Here is a 19,248-nt window from a genome sequence, read left to right as displayed (position 1 = left end):
TTTCACATTTCACATGCGCTCCAGGAACACACATTTGTGCCAAGTGTTAACGGTGCCTGTGCCCCTGGTAACTGACACTCGGCGAGCAGGCTGCGGCCCGGGAGGAGCTGCACGCAGCGCCCCGCTCTCCCTCCAGACGCAGGGCCCGGAGCGCAAGGCCGGTCCCGCCGGCTGCCTGGCTCTCCAAGAACACGGCCTGTTTCCTTGAAGGTGGCATTTATACACTCGAGGCTTTTGTCTGAGCAGGAGCTGTGGCTGTGACACAGACTCGTACTGAATAAGGCAAAGACTCAAAGGCCAGGTCTAAGGCATGTGTGACAAGGAGTAGAGGGAGACCTCATTTGAAATGGTGTGAGGAAGCCTGGAAAGGGAGGCGCTTTCTGTGGCCGCCTATGCCATGCTCCTGGGCAGGAGGAAGTTCATCTTATTGCCCCAGCAGAAGGAAGGGAGATTTTCTCCCTGACAAGCAATAGCCTAGACAATGGGAAGCGTCCCCATCTTTAACTCTTGCTTTGGACTTTTAGATTCTAATAGACTTTCCTTCAAAGCAGCCTCTCCCAAAGTCCTCCTTTGTCTCTACAAAGTAATGTTGCTCTCCACACCTGCCTACGCTTTGCTGCAGCGTGCGGGACCCAAACTGCCATTCCTTTGCTATTCCTAAATAAACTTATTTTCCTGGTAAAATAACTCGCTCTTTTGTTTTTAAGGTTAACCCACACACTTACTTTTATATGGCCTGGGGCAAGTTTTCTAGTACTATGTATTGGTCAGGCCCTGCTGCTGAACTACAGTTATGCCTCTCACTCTATAGAAGCATCTTGTCCTCTCCACCTGGGCTGGAGCTGTAGGGGTTTAGCACGTTACTTCCCAGCTCTGAGCGCCAGTGTCCATGTGGAAAAGGCTAGGAATAACAGTAGCTGCCATTATGAGAAGTAAAGGGTACTTGCAGGTGTGGATCATAGGAAGAATAAATAAATATTAGCTATTGTTATTTCTGTCTTAGAAGTTTAAAGATGGGAGACCCTCCCTCCCTGGGAACCAGGCTTCAAAACCACCTTCAAAAGTTCTGCAGAAAGGCACTGATAAGGAGGAAGCCTAATCCTAGCTGGGGCTAGGACTGCACCACTGTCTTAGCTGGTTCAGCAGAGCCCCAAGGCAGGGTTCTAAGACCCTAACTTCCCCTTTAGCTAGAGCGGTTCTCTTCTTCTCTCTTTTAAATGTTAGAATTTCATAGGAAATTCAGTTGATAAAAAAGTTTCACGGCATATAAATATACTTTAAGAGCCACTGCCTCAGGTTATCTGTCACTGTTTTAATTGCTAAAATGCAAGGCTCTAGGTTCAATACTCTCATTGACAAATTTTAGAAATATACATAATATACTAAAAATCTGGAATGGGGAAAAGTAAGTAAGTAAGCAAGACTTACTGAAAGCAAGACTTCAATGAATTGCTCATTTTTTTTCAAGGTTGGTATAAAAATGGCCATTTGAAGAACATTTCTCTCTCTCTTTTTTCCCCTTTCAGCCTTCCAGTCTTCCTTCTAACAAAAATTTAGAGTATCTAATAACCTACAGAAATTGCATAGGGTACTTGGGATCCAGGAGTGAGCAAACAGATGAAGTCTCTGCTTTTACAAACTCAAAGGCTATGTAGGAAAAAAGACATTAAAAAAGCCAAAAATCATGGATTACACATTGTGAAAAGGGCACGAAGAAAATGTACAAGGTGAAGGGAGACTGACCTGCTTAGAAAGGCCTTTGGGAAGCGAGGTGACAAGGAAATACTCAGGCCTGGCAGCTCGGCAATCCAGGGATCCTGTCTCTCAGTCAGGCCCTTGCCTCCCTCAGATCTGGTCAACACAGCAGCTTTGCCCCTGAGCACCTCACTCCCATGGAGAAAATGCGGTCACTTGTGATTCCTGACAAGCATGAATAGGCAGGGGAGGCAGGTCCAGGGCTGAAACAGGAGACCAGAGGTCTGCTTCCTCCTGCTCCCTTAAAGAACTTAGCTACTTAGCCCTGGAGATGTTTCCATTTGTTTGTTTGTTTGTTTGTTTTTCCCGTATAGATCAGGAAATTTCAAGAGGAAAAAAAATTTCAATTCCTGATTTCATATACATTTCTTTTTGAGTAGGTAATCTAGGTACTTGGTTCAAAATAAAAAAAGTATAAAAACAGTGGTTGGGCTCTGGGGCCGGGCTGTTTGAAATCTCATCCCAGCTCTGCTGAGGACTGGTTGTGTGACCCTGGGCAAGGCATTCAAGAACTTTGTACCTCAGTTGTCTCAGCTGTAAAGATCAGTAATTACATACTCACACTAATAGTACCTTCCTCACAGTGTTGCTGTGATAGCTACTGTTAGAACTTAGCATGGTGGGGCACCTGGGTGGCTCAGTGGGTTAAGCCGCTGCCTTCGGCTCAGATCATGATCTCAGGGTCCTGGATAGAGCCCCGCATCGGGCTCTCTGCTCAGCGGGGAGCCTGCTTCCCTCTCTCACTCTCTGCCTGCCTCTCTGCCTACTTGTGATCTCTCTCTGTCAAATAAATAAATAAAATCTTAAAAAAAAAAAAAAAAAAAGAACTTAGCATGGTGTCCGGCATCTCTCTCTAAATTCTTGGTATCCTGCAACCGAAGCCCCAAAAGAGGCCCGACTATCCACAACCATGTCTCCCTCTTGCTTCTGGTGATACAAACTGGATACTTGAACCCATCATTTTTCTTTGACAAACACTGTATAAGAACACTATCTTGGCACATTGATATGTTGTCTAAAACTAAGCCAGTAACATGTAAAGAGTCACCAAATAGGCAACACCAGTTTTTGATATTAATTAGCTATAAGCCACTCGAGCAGATCAGAAAAGGGGAACGGGACAGCTGACAGAAACCGAGGCTGACGGGCAGGACGGGCACCAGACCTGGTTAACATTGGCCAGAACATTTCTATAATCTTCTGAATTTATTCTGTTAATTTGCCCTCATTGGAAGTTCTGTTTACCTTCAACATAACTGAGCTCCTGCTGTCAAAACATCACTTTGTAATGGTGACTCGAAGCCCTCCTTTCTGCTACTTCTCACTAATATATATCTTGGGTGCCTTTGCTCAAGGACCATGCTCTCTGTTCCCATGGTTTATTTAGGACACTTAACATAACATATTATTTGTTCTCTCACAGCAAGGTCTCCTCCTGACAGCCGAGATTCTATTTTTCTGTCATAAGTAATTATAAATGTACACCTCTAAAAAGATTCCCAATTTGAGGGGCATAATCTATTTCAGACAGTAAATCACGGAGACATCTCCATCCCTTGGGCGGCCAAAATGTACAACTCAGATGTATGAGCTCTCACTCTGAATTTTCCATACCTGAAGAAAAATGGGATGCTCCACTTTCTCCCTGGGGCAGTGAGGGGAAAAAACCTGGCACCTTTGTTGGAGCAATTTATTTTGGCTTCAGTTCCTGTATTATTTGTTTTAACTTCAGATATCGTGCTTCTCTCTTCAGAAGCCCAACTCAAAAGGCTGTCTCAGAGAGTCCCACTCTGAGGTTATCTGTCACTCTACCCCTTCCATCCCAATCCCTGTTTCCACCAAATGTTCTTTTCCCTTCCTCCTCTGTGTACTCCAGACAATCACATTCCCTGCTCACAACCCAAAACTGATGGTTCATTTCTATGACTCTCGCCCACAAAGGGAACCCCAGGCAAATTTTCATTCCTGCTTCCTTCCCATTCCTCCATTGCTAACACGAATTGCTATAACTCTGTGCTGGCTTTACCTTTAAAGACAAATATCCCTGTGTGAATGAAAACATGTATCTAGTGATGTAGGAGCGTGGTGTCTGCTTTATAATAAAATGAACTGCTAGTATTTGGTAGGTGCTAATATAAGTGCTTTATGAATCTTCACAAAAAACTTCCAGGCAGATGCTATCACTTTCTTTACATATGTAAAGTCTTACTTTACATATGTGGTAACCAAATGTCCTACAGGCCACACAGCAGAAGCTGGTAGACCTGGAATCCAGATGAAGGTCAATTTGATACCGAAGGACTTATTATCCTATAAAATGAGGCATAGGGTATCTCATTTTGGGGGTGTGAGCCTAAATGATTAGCATTTAATAAGAACAGTGGCATCTCAAAGTGACTGATTTTCTCTATTTGTAGTTAATGATTTTTATTTTTTTATGCATAACATTTTTCATAGTCCCACCTTGAGCACTCAAGCTTCCAGAAGAATCCAGATGCTGGTCTGTTGGGTGTTGACTGGGAGGAACGATTGGTGGGCTCAACATATTTAACCAGTCCCTAAAAAGAAAAGAAGTAAATAAACAACAGGTCTGCAATTTCATATATAAATTTTATCTTTCCATTGGGTTTTTAATTTCCTGGGACTTCCACAGAGAAACATTTTTTCCCCTCCTTCATATTTCAGAAAGAGAGAACATTTCAGAAGATAATATTCAGTTCTATAAATGGGTTAATATATTGTCAATCACTGAACTCACTAGTTGTTCCACAGATATATCAACTAGATTAAAGATGACTATTCCTCTCAAAAGCTTATTACTGTGGCTATTAAACTGTACCCAGTTCCTCTCCTATAAGAAAATTATTTTGGGGGCGCCTGGGTGGCTCAGTAGGTTAAAGCCTCTGCCTTCCACTCAGGTCATGATTCCTGGGTCCTGGGATCAAGCCCCGCATCTGGTTCTCTGCTCAGTGGGGAGCCTGCTTCCTCCTCTCTCTCTGCCTGCCTCTGTGCCTACTTGTGATCTCTGTCTGTCAAATAAATAAATAAAATCTTTAATAAAAAAATTATTTTGATAATTCAGAAGAAATGCAGTAGAGACAAAGCTTCTTAATGATCTTTGGGTAAGGAAACCTGGCAAAGTCATATGTTACCTCCATGACAACATTCCAAATGTGATCTGAAACAGAAGGTAGTCTTGGAGCCATTAGGGACTAGACACAATGGTGGGGTCAGCAGGCACTCACTCAGTCTTTAGAGCATCGGAGGGCAAAAGAAGGTAGAGTGAGGGGAGCTGGTCCCTCAAGTGACCCATTCCTTCAGTTCTCCCATTAAGAATGGGGGCAAAACCACTCTGGAAAGCCACCCCTACATTCCCGCTCCTCTGCCTCCAACTGCCAACTTTATTTCCCAAGTTCTTTACTCCCCTTCCTCCTCCATTCTTTTCTGGTCCTCTCGGTCCCTCTAGGAGGTCCCTGAATGGTTGTGATGCAAGAGGGTGACATCCGGGGGCTCGAGTCACTGTGCACTATACTTCAAGCCTTTCTTATCTTTAAACTTGTTAGTGAGCTTCCGGCATGGGGGCAGTAAGGGAAAGTGATCCAACACGAATTCATGCTTGCATTGATACTAGCATCTCTTTCGTTTATCTTATTCTTCTCAACAGGAGCATGGGCATGTCCTCATGACTAAACAAGTTCTTTCTAAATTTCTGTATTTCTGTCTTTATTTACAATGGGAGGCAATCCCAGCAGGAAGTAAGAGGACTGGCTCTCCAGGTCAATCCTGGTACCATGTTTCCCCATGCAAAAGCTTGGCCATACCACTTACATAGTAAGTCTCTTTTAGAAAGAGGAGATAATGACAGTACCTCAGAGTTCTGCTTTAGGACTAAATGGGGGGAAAAAAAAAGGATGAAAACCACTTGGCATGGATCTGGATACAGGGCCACATTCAATACATTTCAGCTATGACCACCATCATCTTCATTATGGGTGAAAATCATAGTGTGGCTTTCCCTACAATGATAAACCAAGGTAGCAGGAATTGGATTTTGTTGGAATTAAACCAGTCAAGGAAGGTAGAATGGTTACACGTATCTATAGCAGAGGTTTTCCATGAAAGTCATTCACTCTTCCTGCAAAAAAAAGATGATCTCAACGTAAAAATTACCCAATTCCTATTTGCCATATTTTAAGATACTTACAGTCTCTCCTCACCTTAGCTATCACTGATTATGGCTAGTGAAATAAGCAAGGTGAACGTGCTGAATAATTGAATTTCATAATAACACATTAAGGACATCAGAAAGGAATTGTCGCAGACTTCCAAGCTAATGGGGCATTTTTCTGATAAGCACCTTCCATTTAGCCCATTTCATTACTGTAGACCCCAAATCCCCACATTATAGAAAATTACAAGGTCACATACAAATTACAAGTCCTGGTGACCTCATTACTCAGTACGAGAGCAACGGGGAACACCAGCAACAGAAATAATAATGTTATCATATGAAGACATCCTCAGTGATAAATCAGAAACTCTAAACACTGGCAGGAGTAGCTCCTACTCACGGTCCATGGACACGGGGGTTGTGTGACTATTATAAAAGGTAAGATGTTCACTTCTTAGGCCAGTGACTTGATTAATGTTTTTCCTTCTCTGTAGTAGCTATGAAAAGTGCAGAGTTCTTCCTTTTGTGATTTTTTTTGGTTGTTTAAAATAATTTCAGATTTACAGCTTTTCTGTACGAAAAGTACAGAGTACTTCTTTGAAAGAAGAGTACAAAGAACTCCTACATATCGTTCATCCAGATTCCCCAAATTAAACACTTGATCACACTTGCTATCTACTATCTATCTATCTATTTATCTATCATCATTTCTCTATCTAAATGGGATTGGCAAACTATGGCCTGCGGGCAAAGTCTGGCTCAATACCTGTTTTTGCACAGCGTGCAAACTGAGAATGATTTTTACATTTTTAAGTGGGTGAAAAAAGAAAGATAATAATATTTCATGACATATGATAATTATATAAGATTCAAATGTGTCTATAAATACAATTTTATTGGAATAAAGTCATAGTCACTTGTTATGTATTGTCTATGGCTGTTTTTGTGCTATAGTGAAGGAATTAAGTATTTGCTGTTTGGACCTTTACAGAAGAAAGTTTGATGATCCCTATTCTATAATTATGGGCTCATTTCTTCAATACTAATGCAACACCACACGTTCATGCTCATCTCTCCTCTTTCCATATTTGTAACTCCTTTGACAGCAAAGAACCTCCCATTATCCTCAATAAATTTACTTCTTTTCTGAACTATAGAATATGTCAAAAGTAGTTTCAGAATTGTTAAGCAAACAAAACAAAACAAAACAACCAACAGAAAACCCCAAGCCTACTCTCTAGAGTTCTCTGTTTAGGCTTCTTTTTATTCCTTTGTTAAAATAGTATAAAATAGTCAAATAGTATGTTCTAAATTTATTTGAGTTAGTTCTCCTTCCTTTTCAGTGTGGTTTTATTATTTCTTTGAAATACAGTTGGATCCACCCACTTTTGTTTGTATTATATGTTAATATAAGATTACAGAGAAATATTAACAGGAAAGAAATCTTTTTTGTCCATTAATTGTTGATTTTTATTATTTTTGTTGTTGAGTATATAAAATGTTAACAGTTCAAAAGTCAAAATACACAGAAAGTCTTATTCAGGTAAGAGTTACATTTCCCCCATGCCTCCCAGTTTGTTTCCAACCCCTCATCACTTCCATGCCATTCTTACTGGCTCCTCTATAGGCAATCAAGTTCATTCTGGTATCTCCCATGCTTCTTTTTGTAAAAAATAAGCAGACATGTGTCTAATGCAAAAGTCAACTTAAAATATAACCTGAAAATCATTCACCTCCAGTTCAGAGAGCATTTCATTCTTTTTCATGGCTGTGTAGTACTCCATGTCTGGCTAGACTATCATGAATTTCACCACTCTCTCATGTTTGGGCATGTTTTCAATATTTTGCAATCACTGCAATTAATAGTGCTGTGAATAACCTTGAGCTACCAATTTTTGTATACTTGGAGATAGATCTTCAAGGTAAATTCCTAGAAGTGGAATTTCTGGGACAAAAGGTAAATAGATACTTGGTTTTGTTAGATACTAAAAAATTCCCTCCACAGGGACTGTGCCATCTGCATTCCCTCCAGCCATGCAGGTCAGTGCTGATTTCTCCACAGCCATGCCATAAGAGTATGTGGTCAAGTTTAAATGCTTTCCAACCTGAGAGATAAAAACTGGTACCTTAAAGTACTTCTGATTTGCATTTGTTCTCAATATGAGCATTATGAATGGAGCTGACTGACTTTTCATGTGCATAAGGCCAGGCATGTAATATGTAGGTATACGTATATATGCTTTTTTTGTTTTTATCTATTTGTGTGTGTATTCGTGTCTTTGCCCCTTCTTCTTTTTTTTTTTTTTTTTTTTTTTTTAAAGATTTTATTTATTTATTTGAAAGACGGAGATCACAAGTAGGCAGAGAGGCAGGCAGAGAGAGAGAGAGAGGGAAGCAGGCTTCCTGCGGAGCAGGGAGCCCGATGCGGGGCTCGATCCCAGGACCCTGAGATCATGACCCGAGCCAAAGGCAGCAGCCCAAACCACTGAGCCACCCAGGCGCCCCTGCCCCTTCTTCTATCAGGTTTTTTGTTTCCCCTCACTTTGTCATGTGTTTTTGCTTACACCGTTTTTTTCTTTTGCCATGCAATAGTTTAAAAATTTTTTCTGTAATCAAATGTATTACTCTTTTCTTTTATTGCCTCTGTACTTTGAGTTATAGTACATGGGGTGAGTTTATTCTGGTTATAATGTGGATGTAATTTTATCTTCTAAAAATGACTACAGAGTTCTCTTGACAAGTGATACTATTTTAACTTAAGACTCAGAAGATCTTATACAATTAAGAAATTTTGATCAAAGCAATGTGTTTGTTTGGCCTTTTACTAAGTATGCTTTTATAAAGTATATTTTGCAAAAAAAAAAAGAGTTGTTAATTTTAATTATAATATGGAAAATATTGGGCTAAACACAGTCAATCAGGACTTTTCCATATAGGACTCTTGAGAGCTTTTAACACACTGTGAATCTTCCAAGAGGAGGATAGCCCCCATGCATGCATCCAGAACTTTTGGGATCCCAAGTCCATAGACCACAACTTGAGAAATGCTTCAGGTTGCACTATTTTCCCATCCTGGTGGCATTGTTTTTACTTGTTGTTTTTATTTTACTTCGTATATATTTAACAATTTCATTTTCTCCAGAGCATTTTTTGGGTGTCTTATTGATAAGCACAGGTGTACAGTCTAGCACCTATATCTTATATGTTTTCATTTTCATATGTGATATTTAATACTAATTGATGTGACCCTTGATCAGCTTCTTTAAACCCTATGCCTTCCTAACTCAGAAAGCAGCAAACATCTAAGGAAGTGGGAGTTCAGCTGAGGCACACTAACAACATGCCAGCCCGGCTAGAGTTCTGAACATCTCCCTGGTCTCTTACCTTAGTGGCTGTGCTCTGGAATTTTTTCTTGCTCTTTGTTCCACCATTTTTACATTTGCTTTGTCCTTTGTACTTGATGCTCTCTGGCTGCTCTCCTCCGCTCTGATTATAATCCTTTTCTCCCAAGGGCTGACTCTACTTGTTAGGAAAGCCTCTAACTCCTTTGGTGGGTGAACAACACCCTTTCCAGTCAGGCCTGCTCTCTGAGCGTGTTCAGGTAATGCTGTGTCTTCCCCTTTCCTCTCATGGACGCGGCAGGCCTCCCACCCCTCCCTCTCCTCTTGAAACTAGAGAAAGGACTTCCGGGTACACCTATGCCTACTGAATACTGTCACCAGAAGATGTGTTTTATTTAAGAGTCAAGACAATGGAGTCACATGAAATACCACATATAAAAATACAGAGCAGATGAAGAACAAATACCATCTTGTGAATTTTCACAATGGCCAGATTTATCAAATATTAAAATCTTGGCCAAAATAAGAATACCTCACTGTTTTCTTCCCAATTGCATGATAGATTTTTTTTTTGAAGTGAGGCACTGGGCATTAACTGAATCAGATATTTTTATAACTGAGGAGAATGTCCTCAGTGAAGACAGACTGTGGTTTCAGTTCCTTCATTTAAAAGCAAGATTTTGTTTCCAAGAGCAACTTTACATTTATTTTATTAAAGTGTTTCCTGTACATATATTATGTGTGTACATACATATATATCTATACAGAAATACAAGATATGAGGCCAACAGCTAGCTTAATCATCTCTCTACATATTCAGTCACCATTTACTGAACTTCTGTGTGCCAGGTCCTGGGGAATCAAAGAGCTCACTCACAGTCTGATGGAAGCAGCATTCTAGCCAGCAGAAAATAAATTAAAACATGGGTTGTACAAAAAGGATGCTGTGGGCTGATCAGATAAATATTAAGTTTTACTTCCAATTTCAGGAGGTTGGAGATTACCTAAAGCCCATTCACGGACTTTTGGACTCCTATATTAGGCATGTCTACCCCTTGGAATACCATGGAGGTGCTGTTTTGAGCAGTGTAAATTCCATGGCCAATTGTGTTTCCCTAGAACTTTTGAAACTGGGTCTGAAAATAAGAGAGTTTCCAGTAAAGATGAAGCCAAAAGAAGTAAAACTCAGATCCAGTGGTTACCATATTTCCAATTACACAGAGGAAGCTAGTCTGAAGAGAGAATGAGGCAGTTTACAGTCTGGATTCTGGAAATGAAACAGTGTTGGTACCACTGCATGAACTGGGAACCTGAGGTGAGGAAACTGTTTGGGTGATCCAGGAGTTTGGTTTAGCACATGAGGAATCTGAGGTCTTTGCAGTCTCTCTAAGGGAAGATGAGCTGGAAATATTTAGGGATCCATTTAAGGTCCTAACATTAGTTCTTGAATATGCTGACATATCTCTATACCCACTGCCACCATGTTAGTCTATGCTTCTAGAATCTCTCCCTGTTCTTCCCCCAGCCAATCTAGACTCCCTCTAATCCAGTCCAGGGTGGGTTTTTAAAAATTCACTCTTAGAGCAAAATTCAACATCACTACATTGGCTTGAAAAAAAATTTTTTTTTTTAACAGAGAGAGAGAGAGAGAACACAGTGTGCAGAGGGGCAGAGGGACAGGGAGAGAGAGGATCTTAAGCAGACTCCACGCCCATATGGAGCCTGACATAGGGCTCAATCTCATGACCTTGAGATCATCACCTGAGCCAAAATCAATAGTTGGACCCTTAACCAACTGAGCCACCCAGGCGCCTCCAGTTGGCTCAAAGTTTTACATAGTCGAGTCCTTACTATCTCTACAGAATGTCTTTGTGCTTTTCCCTCACTTTCACCACCACACTAACTCCAGGCTTCAGAGGGAGAGCCACATCCTTAGACTCTTTTCTCATAATTGCCTAGTGCTATAGAGTGAATCTTTGCACCCCCCCCCCCAATTCTTATGCTGAAAACTAATCCCCAGCATGACGGTGTTTGGAGGTGAGGCTTTGGGAAGTGCTTAGGTCATGAGGGCAGAGCCCTCCTAAATGAGATTAGTGCCCTTACAAAAGGGAACCCAGAGAGCTTCCTTGCCCCTTCTGCCATGTGAGGACACAGTGAGAATATGGCTGTCTATGAACCAGGAAGACAAGCTGTGACCAGATTATAAATCCCATCAGGCAGGCAATCGTGTCCATCTTCTTCACCTTGGGCTTGACACATAATAGATGCTTAACAAATATCTGTTGAATGATTATACTGGAATTAAAATTCAAAAGATGTTAAATGAGTGAATGAATGAACACTTGTAGGAAGGCCAGGGCTATGAGAGAAAGACCTGCAGGTGAGAGTGAAAAGATTGAGAAATGGGTGAATACTTGAGAAAGATCTGGTAGAAAGGAGGTCAGGAGAACATGCTCTGAGAGCAGTGGGAGCAAAAATAGAGGCCAGGGAAGGCAGCTATTTCCGAACAATATGGGAATTACTCTCCCCAGCTATTTCTTCTCCTCCCCTCCTAGAAGTGCTCAGAAGATGTTTACATTATGGTGGGGCCTGGGATAGGGTTGCATTTCTTCCATAGCGAAATTTGGGAAACACATTGCATAAAGAAGCACTGTATTTTCATTTCACATCAATCTATGTTATTTGGAGACATGCAACAGACACTCACACAAAAGGGAAATCATACTCTTTCTTCTTCTGACCTTGACAAAATCATCTCTCCTGCCCATGCCTTTGTCAGAAAATCCATAAATTGGAGAAGACCTAGCTCCCTCCAAGCACTCAATGCTCCAACAAATCACGAAAATCATTAATTCCTCTTACTCTACTAAATATGCTTTATATGCTCTCTGTAGAGCTGAACATCTTTCCTGTTTGGCAGTATTTTCCCTCAGTCTAAAAAAATATTAACGACACAGCATCTTGGGACCATTTTACAGACACTGACTCATTAGATATGGCAGATAATTCAACTCTGGAGACTCAAATCCAGGCATCAGCCATCAAATTCAACTACAACATATGAACAGTAATAGCCCATCTCCTTGAGACAGCACGAGATAGGCTGGCCCCTTCCTTGCCTTCTGTGTACTGTTACCAGCACAGCTGCTTTATGATTTTACATTGAATAGATGTTTACTGAGCCCCGTCAGGGTCTCAGACTTTATGCTGGTACTGAGGAGGAAGACATGATTCTGCCCTTGAGGAATTCAGTCTCCTAGAGACAGACTGTTCATTAGACCAACATTTAGAAGAAGGTGAAATAAGTATTGTTAGATAAAGTTAAGCCCAGGGAAACTTTTACATTTAGAAGATTTCAGGTGGGGGTTTCAGCAAAAGTGATGAAAGGGTTGTTCCTGAAGGAGGAGAATGGAGGAGCAAGATAGAGAAAAGGTAGAAGGATATTCTAGAAAAAACAACATGCACTACAGCAGAAAGTCTTAGAAAGCCAGGAGCACTGCTTGCAGTGTGAAATGACAGACACTGGGCATACGTATGTGTTAGAGGACAGGAGTGTCATCAATTCCTAAAGAAGGCAGGGGTTTTAGGTGGCAAACTAAAAAGTTCTTACTTCATTCTGAAGGCCTTGAGGATCTTTTGAAGGATCTTAAGCTACAAGAATCTTGGATTTACCTTTTAGAAAAATCGCAGTAGCAGTTGTGTGGAGAGTGGATTGGTGGGGAATATGAAGGGGGTTAGAAAGAAGAGTTAGGATTTTGTTGCTGTATGATTTAGGCAAGAACTAATGGTATTGTTTGGAAATTTAGTACATGTGGATATGAAAATGCACGTGAGAAACACAGAGCCTTCCCTTTGACAAAACAGCTTTCCTACTGTATCAAAATAAAGTCCTACTGTATAGAGGTCTCCTAAGGAGACATCTTGTTTTGTCATCCTTTGAGAGTGAAAGGCTCTAGAGATTGCAGTTTGCCTCAAGTATCTTACATTCTAATTAGGACTATTATATATTCTTTCTGTGTGTCCCATATATTATATAAGTGTGCCTGGTATTGTGTTGGGTATATAAGGACACTGGATAAAAACAAGACATGATCCTAGAAAAGTAGGCAAAGATATGAATGGTCAGGTCAGAAGAAAAGACATGTAAATACGCATCCCTTAATACAGAAAGATATTGGCCATGTATATAATTATAGAAATGCAAATTAAAATAACGAGATACCACTGACATACAGTAGCTTGGCAAAATTCTGAAGTTTCACGAAACTCAGTGTGAGCTGGTAGGAATGTAAACTGGTAGACAGTTTGGTCATATCTATCAGAGTTACCTTTTGACCAAATAATTTTACTGCTAGGGATCTGCTCTAAACACCTACTTGTCCAAGCTCACAAAGATATGTACATGAGGATGTTTACTACAGCACAGTTTACAGTAACAAAAGCTAGAAGTCTATCAGCAGTGAACTGGCTAAATAAATGACGGTACATTCAAACAGTGAAATAACACCTGGCAGGTTAATGAAGAATGTGTTCATCTCTATGTCCAAATTTAGAAAGATGTCTAAAACCTATTCTGTAAAAATCTAAAAAGCAAGTATAGAACAATATAGAATTTTATTCCTTTATGTTGAAAAAATATGTAAATAAAACATGTATTTCCTGGTAATATGCACAGAAAGTTTCTGAGGGATGCCCAAGAAACTGTTAACCATCAGCGTACCTGGGAGTAGAAATGAGGGTTTGGGGATGGGAGGAGTAAGATCTGTTTCTCGCTTTCTGCTCTGATTGAATGTTTTTCTACTTTCCTTTTTAAAGGCAGATTCTCTCTCTTCAGGAGCTTTCAATTTGATGACATCTGTAAGAAAACGTCTCTGAAACACAGCTTCAAAGTATCTTTTAAAAAAGTGTTTTAAGTGATGAGTGCTTATTGGAAACAGGAGTCTAGATTGGTCCCTCAACCAATAGGGGAGGAGAGAGGAAAATAGTGCCTTCCTCATGCCAACATGCACCATCTGAGCTGATCCTAGCAGCCTTCCCCATTGGAAATACCAACTTTAATGATGAAAGCAGAACACTTTGGGTCTTTATAAATGTTGGTAACGTTCCTGGAAATTGTCAAGTTTTCATTTGCATAAACAACAGCTGCTTTATCTAATGCTAGAGATATGACTGAAAAAAAAATAGGTGGTAGCTTTTTATTATTATTATTTTTTTAACACATCATCCTCGAGCCTGATTATTAAAACAAAATAGTTCCTGGGCTGACATCTGAACTGTCAGGTCTGACAACTCAATGACATAACTTGATAAAAAGCGGTTAACAATGAGAAAGTTGGAAGATGTTCTGTGATAGGCCAGCCTAAAAGCTCGGAGGAACACACAGACTTCTTCATTCCACAAGATGTATTCATGAGAATATGGAAGAAAAAGGTTAATATTATGTTTTAATCGGCTTTTTAATCGGCTTTTCAAAGGATTTCTTTCTTCCTCTTTTTTTTTTTTTTTTTTTTTTTTTTAAGTTGCTGGAAGATAAAAGGTTTCAGTGCCCTGACTCACTTATCCTTTACCTTTCACTGGAGGGGAATCATTTTGGGGTGAAAATTCTCAAGGAAGTCAGTTATCTCCTCAAAACAGAAAAAACTAATCAAGCATTGTCTGATTAATTAGAGACACTTGAAAAAATGCTATCAAGGCCTACAGCTGTAATCAATTTAATCAACATGCAGAGAGCCAATCTGGTTTCCTTGATTAACAAAGCTGAATGTTAAACAGAGAAGTGTGACATTGTAGTGCCATTAGCTAAGGCTACAAATTGAGCATTTCCCCTAAATGTTCAAAGTCAGGTCAGGATAAAGTGAAAACTCTCTTATGATGAGGTCTATAGACATGAACATAGCAATTCTTCCCCTTGATGTTTCCATGCTAGAACAACAAGTTTCATCTATGGAGTAAAAATGAGTAGTAACTTCAGAACGCTTCAAGGAGGACACACACAAAATCAACTACTTGAAAAGATCACACAATAATAAAAACAGGACAAAAAAGGTGATGTGAGATTTCTCTGTTTAGATGTCACCCAAGTTGGTTATGGAATTCATCAGGAACAGACATGCCAGACATAAAGAGATAAAATTTTTCTTATTACATTTTTAAGATGTGGATGTGAAATGCATCCATATAGTGTCTGATGAGTAAATTGGAAAATTCAATTTGCTTATTTTATTTGCATGAAGTCAATTTAAATGTCAAGATGTCTAATGCAAGATTGGTTTATTAATGGTTTGTTTCTTGCTCTTAAAAATCACAGTTATAGCTATAAAGTGATGATTATATTTTTTGCAGTCGATTTTTGCAATACAGTCTGGAATTTTGTCTGTGAAAACAGCAATTCTCAATCTTTTGGGGATAAAAAATTCTCCTTTTTTGTGCTTGGAATTTAGTAAGAGCACAAATAAATACTTGCTAACTAATGTGTTGCAATCAGATACTACGTTTGTTGCATGTAATGTTATCAAAATAGTTTAATTATGGAAATACATTAATAATTTACCTAAAACAAGTTGAAAAGAATTCAAGGTAATCTCAATATCATTCCCATTCACATATGTTTTCTTGAAGAGGGGTAGAAAGGAAAGTGTATGCATGGCATATAGAAATTACTTCCTAAGAGTTCAAGCTGCCCATTAGTAATGTATCATAGTACCTGTGATTTTGGTTGGTTACTTTTCTTCTCCCTGTTCTGAGAATGTAGCTCTTCTTCTTCTTCTTCTTCTTTTTTAAGATTTATTTATTTTAGAGAGGGGAGTAAGGCAGAGGGAGAGAGAGTCCCAAGCACACTCTGTGCTGAGCTCAGAGCTGGATGCAGGGCTTGACCTCATGACCCTGAGACCACGATTCTTTTTTATGGAAAACCCACCTCATGTGATTTGGGCGGTGCTAAGCCTTCTTTCACACTCAGTATGGGGGCAGACTTGAGACCCAAGGTAGACCAGAGGCTACTCTTGGACTTTTGCTGGATTTATGAGCAGGACCTTGACTCATGTCCACCAAAATGTACACATGTGAATTATATTTACTGAGTACACTTTCCCAACAGAAAATGAAAGGTTGAGAAAAACTGTACGAAGCTATGGTATTTTGAAAGTGGTCCTACAGAAATCTTACATTTCTTTGGGAGACAAATGCTGTTTTACCCAGCAGAAGGAGGTTCAGAGAATGATGTTGGAGGCCACGGCACGGTTGGAGTCGTGGATCAAACTAGGCCCTGACTTGCGTCTCCTTTAAAGTCCAGACGCCTTGATAAGGGGTTAAGGACAGGAAAGGTGAGTAATACTGAGAAAGGGTCTGTACTATGTGTCCTGCGCTCACCTACGTGACTTCCCACACGTTCTCCCTACAGAAGGGAACAATGTGGTCAGAGTCATAAATTCTTAGTTGGTCCTTGTTGTTCCTGTACTGCCCATAATCCACTCCCTGCTTGATTGTAACTTCTTGTATCAATAGTAGCTAATGGCATTAACCGTGATTATCTGGCATCACGAGATTTGTTTGTAGTTAATATAAAACTTATTTTAGGAACTTGTGGTTATCTGACTAGACACTGATGTATTACTCCTTCTATTGCGGTCTGCCTTATAAATGCTTGTAAGATGTGGAATAAAATCAGTACTGTTGGATATCCTCCTCAGTGCTCCTCCTGCCCCCATCTCTCTGCTTCTAGAGTTCTGTTCTTCATCCTCTTACCCTCACATTCCTGGTTGATTTGTCGCACCGGCCGCGACAGAACGAGCATTTCTCATTCAAAATAAAGATGCCATCTTCGAAGATGCAGGGCAAACAACTATCTCCTGAAAAATGACTTTTATCTTCATATCTTTGAAGGAACATTAAAAAAAAAAATCTGAATGCCTGCTTTTGCCACTTAATACTTTTGTTCTAAGTATTGATAATAGAGTGATGGCAAAGCCACACTCCCTGCTTATAAGGAGCTGACAATCTAGAGGTGGAGACAGATAATAAATAAGCATACAAATAAGGGAAGGGGTTCAGACTACGCCACTCCCAAATGTGCCACTTTGACATAAGGATTATTTTGAGCTGAAGGTAATGAGAAGAAGTAGACACAAAAAAACGTCTTTGCTCGCCCTCTCTCTATCAGGAAGTGTTGGATGATTTTTTAATTACTGGAGCCAACTCTAGACTCTCACTAGAGATGACACCAGAGCAATCTACACAACCAACCTTACTAACTTGCTCTTTTTTCCATTAATAATATATATCTCCCCTACCATAATCTGCCACTTCTGAAAACTCAAAGTCTCTTTGTCTTGTCACTTCTACAAAATTTATTCTTTTTTTTTTTTAAGATGTTATATGAGTCCAAGTTCTACCATTCCTTTGAGTTACTCATCACTGAGTACTTCTGTGATTCTGCACATTGCAGGTGTTAATAAATCTCTGTTTTTATTGTTATTTGTCTTTTGCCACTCTAATTTTCAGGAAAGCAAGGAGGGGGATAGAGGGAATAAGTTCTTCCTCTCCTACAGAAGGAATATTATTTCAGATAGCTAAAAGTGCTCGAAAAATCTAAAAATAAAATTAGATTTCGTGAGTATATCATATTTTTAAAATTTAATTTAATTAAAAACATTTTTAAATTAACATATAATGTATTATTAGCCCCAGGGGAGCAGGTCTGTGAATCGCCAGGCTTACACACTTCACAGCACTCACCATAGCACATACCTTCCCCAATGTCCATAACCCCACCACCCTCTCCTACCCTCCTCCCTCCGGCAACCCTCAGTTTGTTTTGTGAGATTAGGAGTCTCTTATGGTTTGTCTCCCTCCCGATTCCATCTTGTTTCATTTATTCTTTTCCTACCCATCCAAACCCCCCATGTTGCCTCTCATGAATATATCGCATTAACAGCTCTAGCACAAAGTAAGGGTGATATGTTCCCATAAAAACTCCAACCTGTTGCATACAGACTGATCCTAAATACACAGGGAGAATGGCAACCACAGAATGGCTGAATTAGGGTCATCAATCAGAGGTGGATGTTTCTAATATAATGAGCCTCTCAGAAAAACAAAATAAATTCACATTTAAACCACGCTTACTGAGGAAGTCCTGTCACTGAGAATCCATAGATATTTTCAAGCTCTTAACTGCGTAATTACAAGGAGGAATGGGGAGGCAATGGGGAATTAGAGACAAGTTCATGACTTTATTTTTTTTAAAGATTTTACTTACTTATTTGAGAGAGAGCGCATGCACAGAAAGAGAGAGAGAGAGAGAGGCACACACAAGCAAGGGTGGGGAGGGCCAGAGGGAGAGGCAGTCTCTCTGCTGAGCAGAGGGCCCAATTTGGGACTCTATCCCAGGATCCTGGGATCATGACATGAGTCAGAGGCAGATGCTTAACCAAGTGAGCCACGCAGGTGTCCCAGTTCATGACTTTAGATTGACCACCTCAACTTCTAGGACTGATTTCCCAAAATCCAGCAAGGCTTGGCTGGTCATATAATGGAATGCTAACATATTCCTATGCTGTGTATCTGGATGAATAAGGGGCTGGTGGGGGGTGGGTAGAGGGAGACTGTAGCAATCACAACAACTATCTCCACCACAACAGAAAACACCTGGATTGTGGAGCTGGACATTAGACACATATTTGGGGTACCAACATACCATCTAATTTAAGTTGCACAGTTATTGATTTGGGTTTAAATTCCCTTTTAGGGGGCGCCTGGCGAGCTCAGTTGGTTAAGCGGCTGCCTTAGGCTCAGGTCATGTTCCCAGGGTCCTGAGATCAAACCCCACGTCGGGCTTCCTGCTCAGTGGAGAGCCTGCTTCTCCCTCTCCCTCTGCCTGCATCTCTGCCTACTTGTATTCTCTATCTCTATGTCAAATAAATAATACGCCCCCTATATAAACATATATATATATATATATATATATATATATTCCCTTTTAGG

General features: G+C 40.2%; 1 protein-coding gene across 5 annotated transcripts in view; it reads right to left on the bottom strand.

The window, feature by feature from the left end:
* CFAP20DC (CFAP20 domain containing) overlaps window positions 1–19,248 on the bottom strand; it is a 253,242-nt gene that overhangs the window by 8,087 nt on the left and 225,907 nt on the right. For all 5 annotated transcript variants that reach the window (XM_082739068.1, XM_082739070.1, XM_082739069.1 and 2 more), the window contains one exon: window positions 4,219–4,313. In XM_082739068.1, the coding sequence (XP_082595194.1) occupies window positions 4,219–4,313 (95 nt within the window). The remainder of the gene's footprint in view (window positions 1–4,218; window positions 4,314–19,248) is intronic.

The sequence above is a fragment of the Mustela nivalis genome (assembly GCF_964662115.1).
Source record: "Mustela nivalis genome assembly, chromosome: 1".
Lineage (NCBI taxonomy): Eukaryota > Metazoa > Chordata > Mammalia > Carnivora > Mustelidae > Mustela > Mustela nivalis.
Note: the sequence above shows the minus strand (reverse complement) of the source record. Positions and strands in the feature narration are given on the sequence as shown.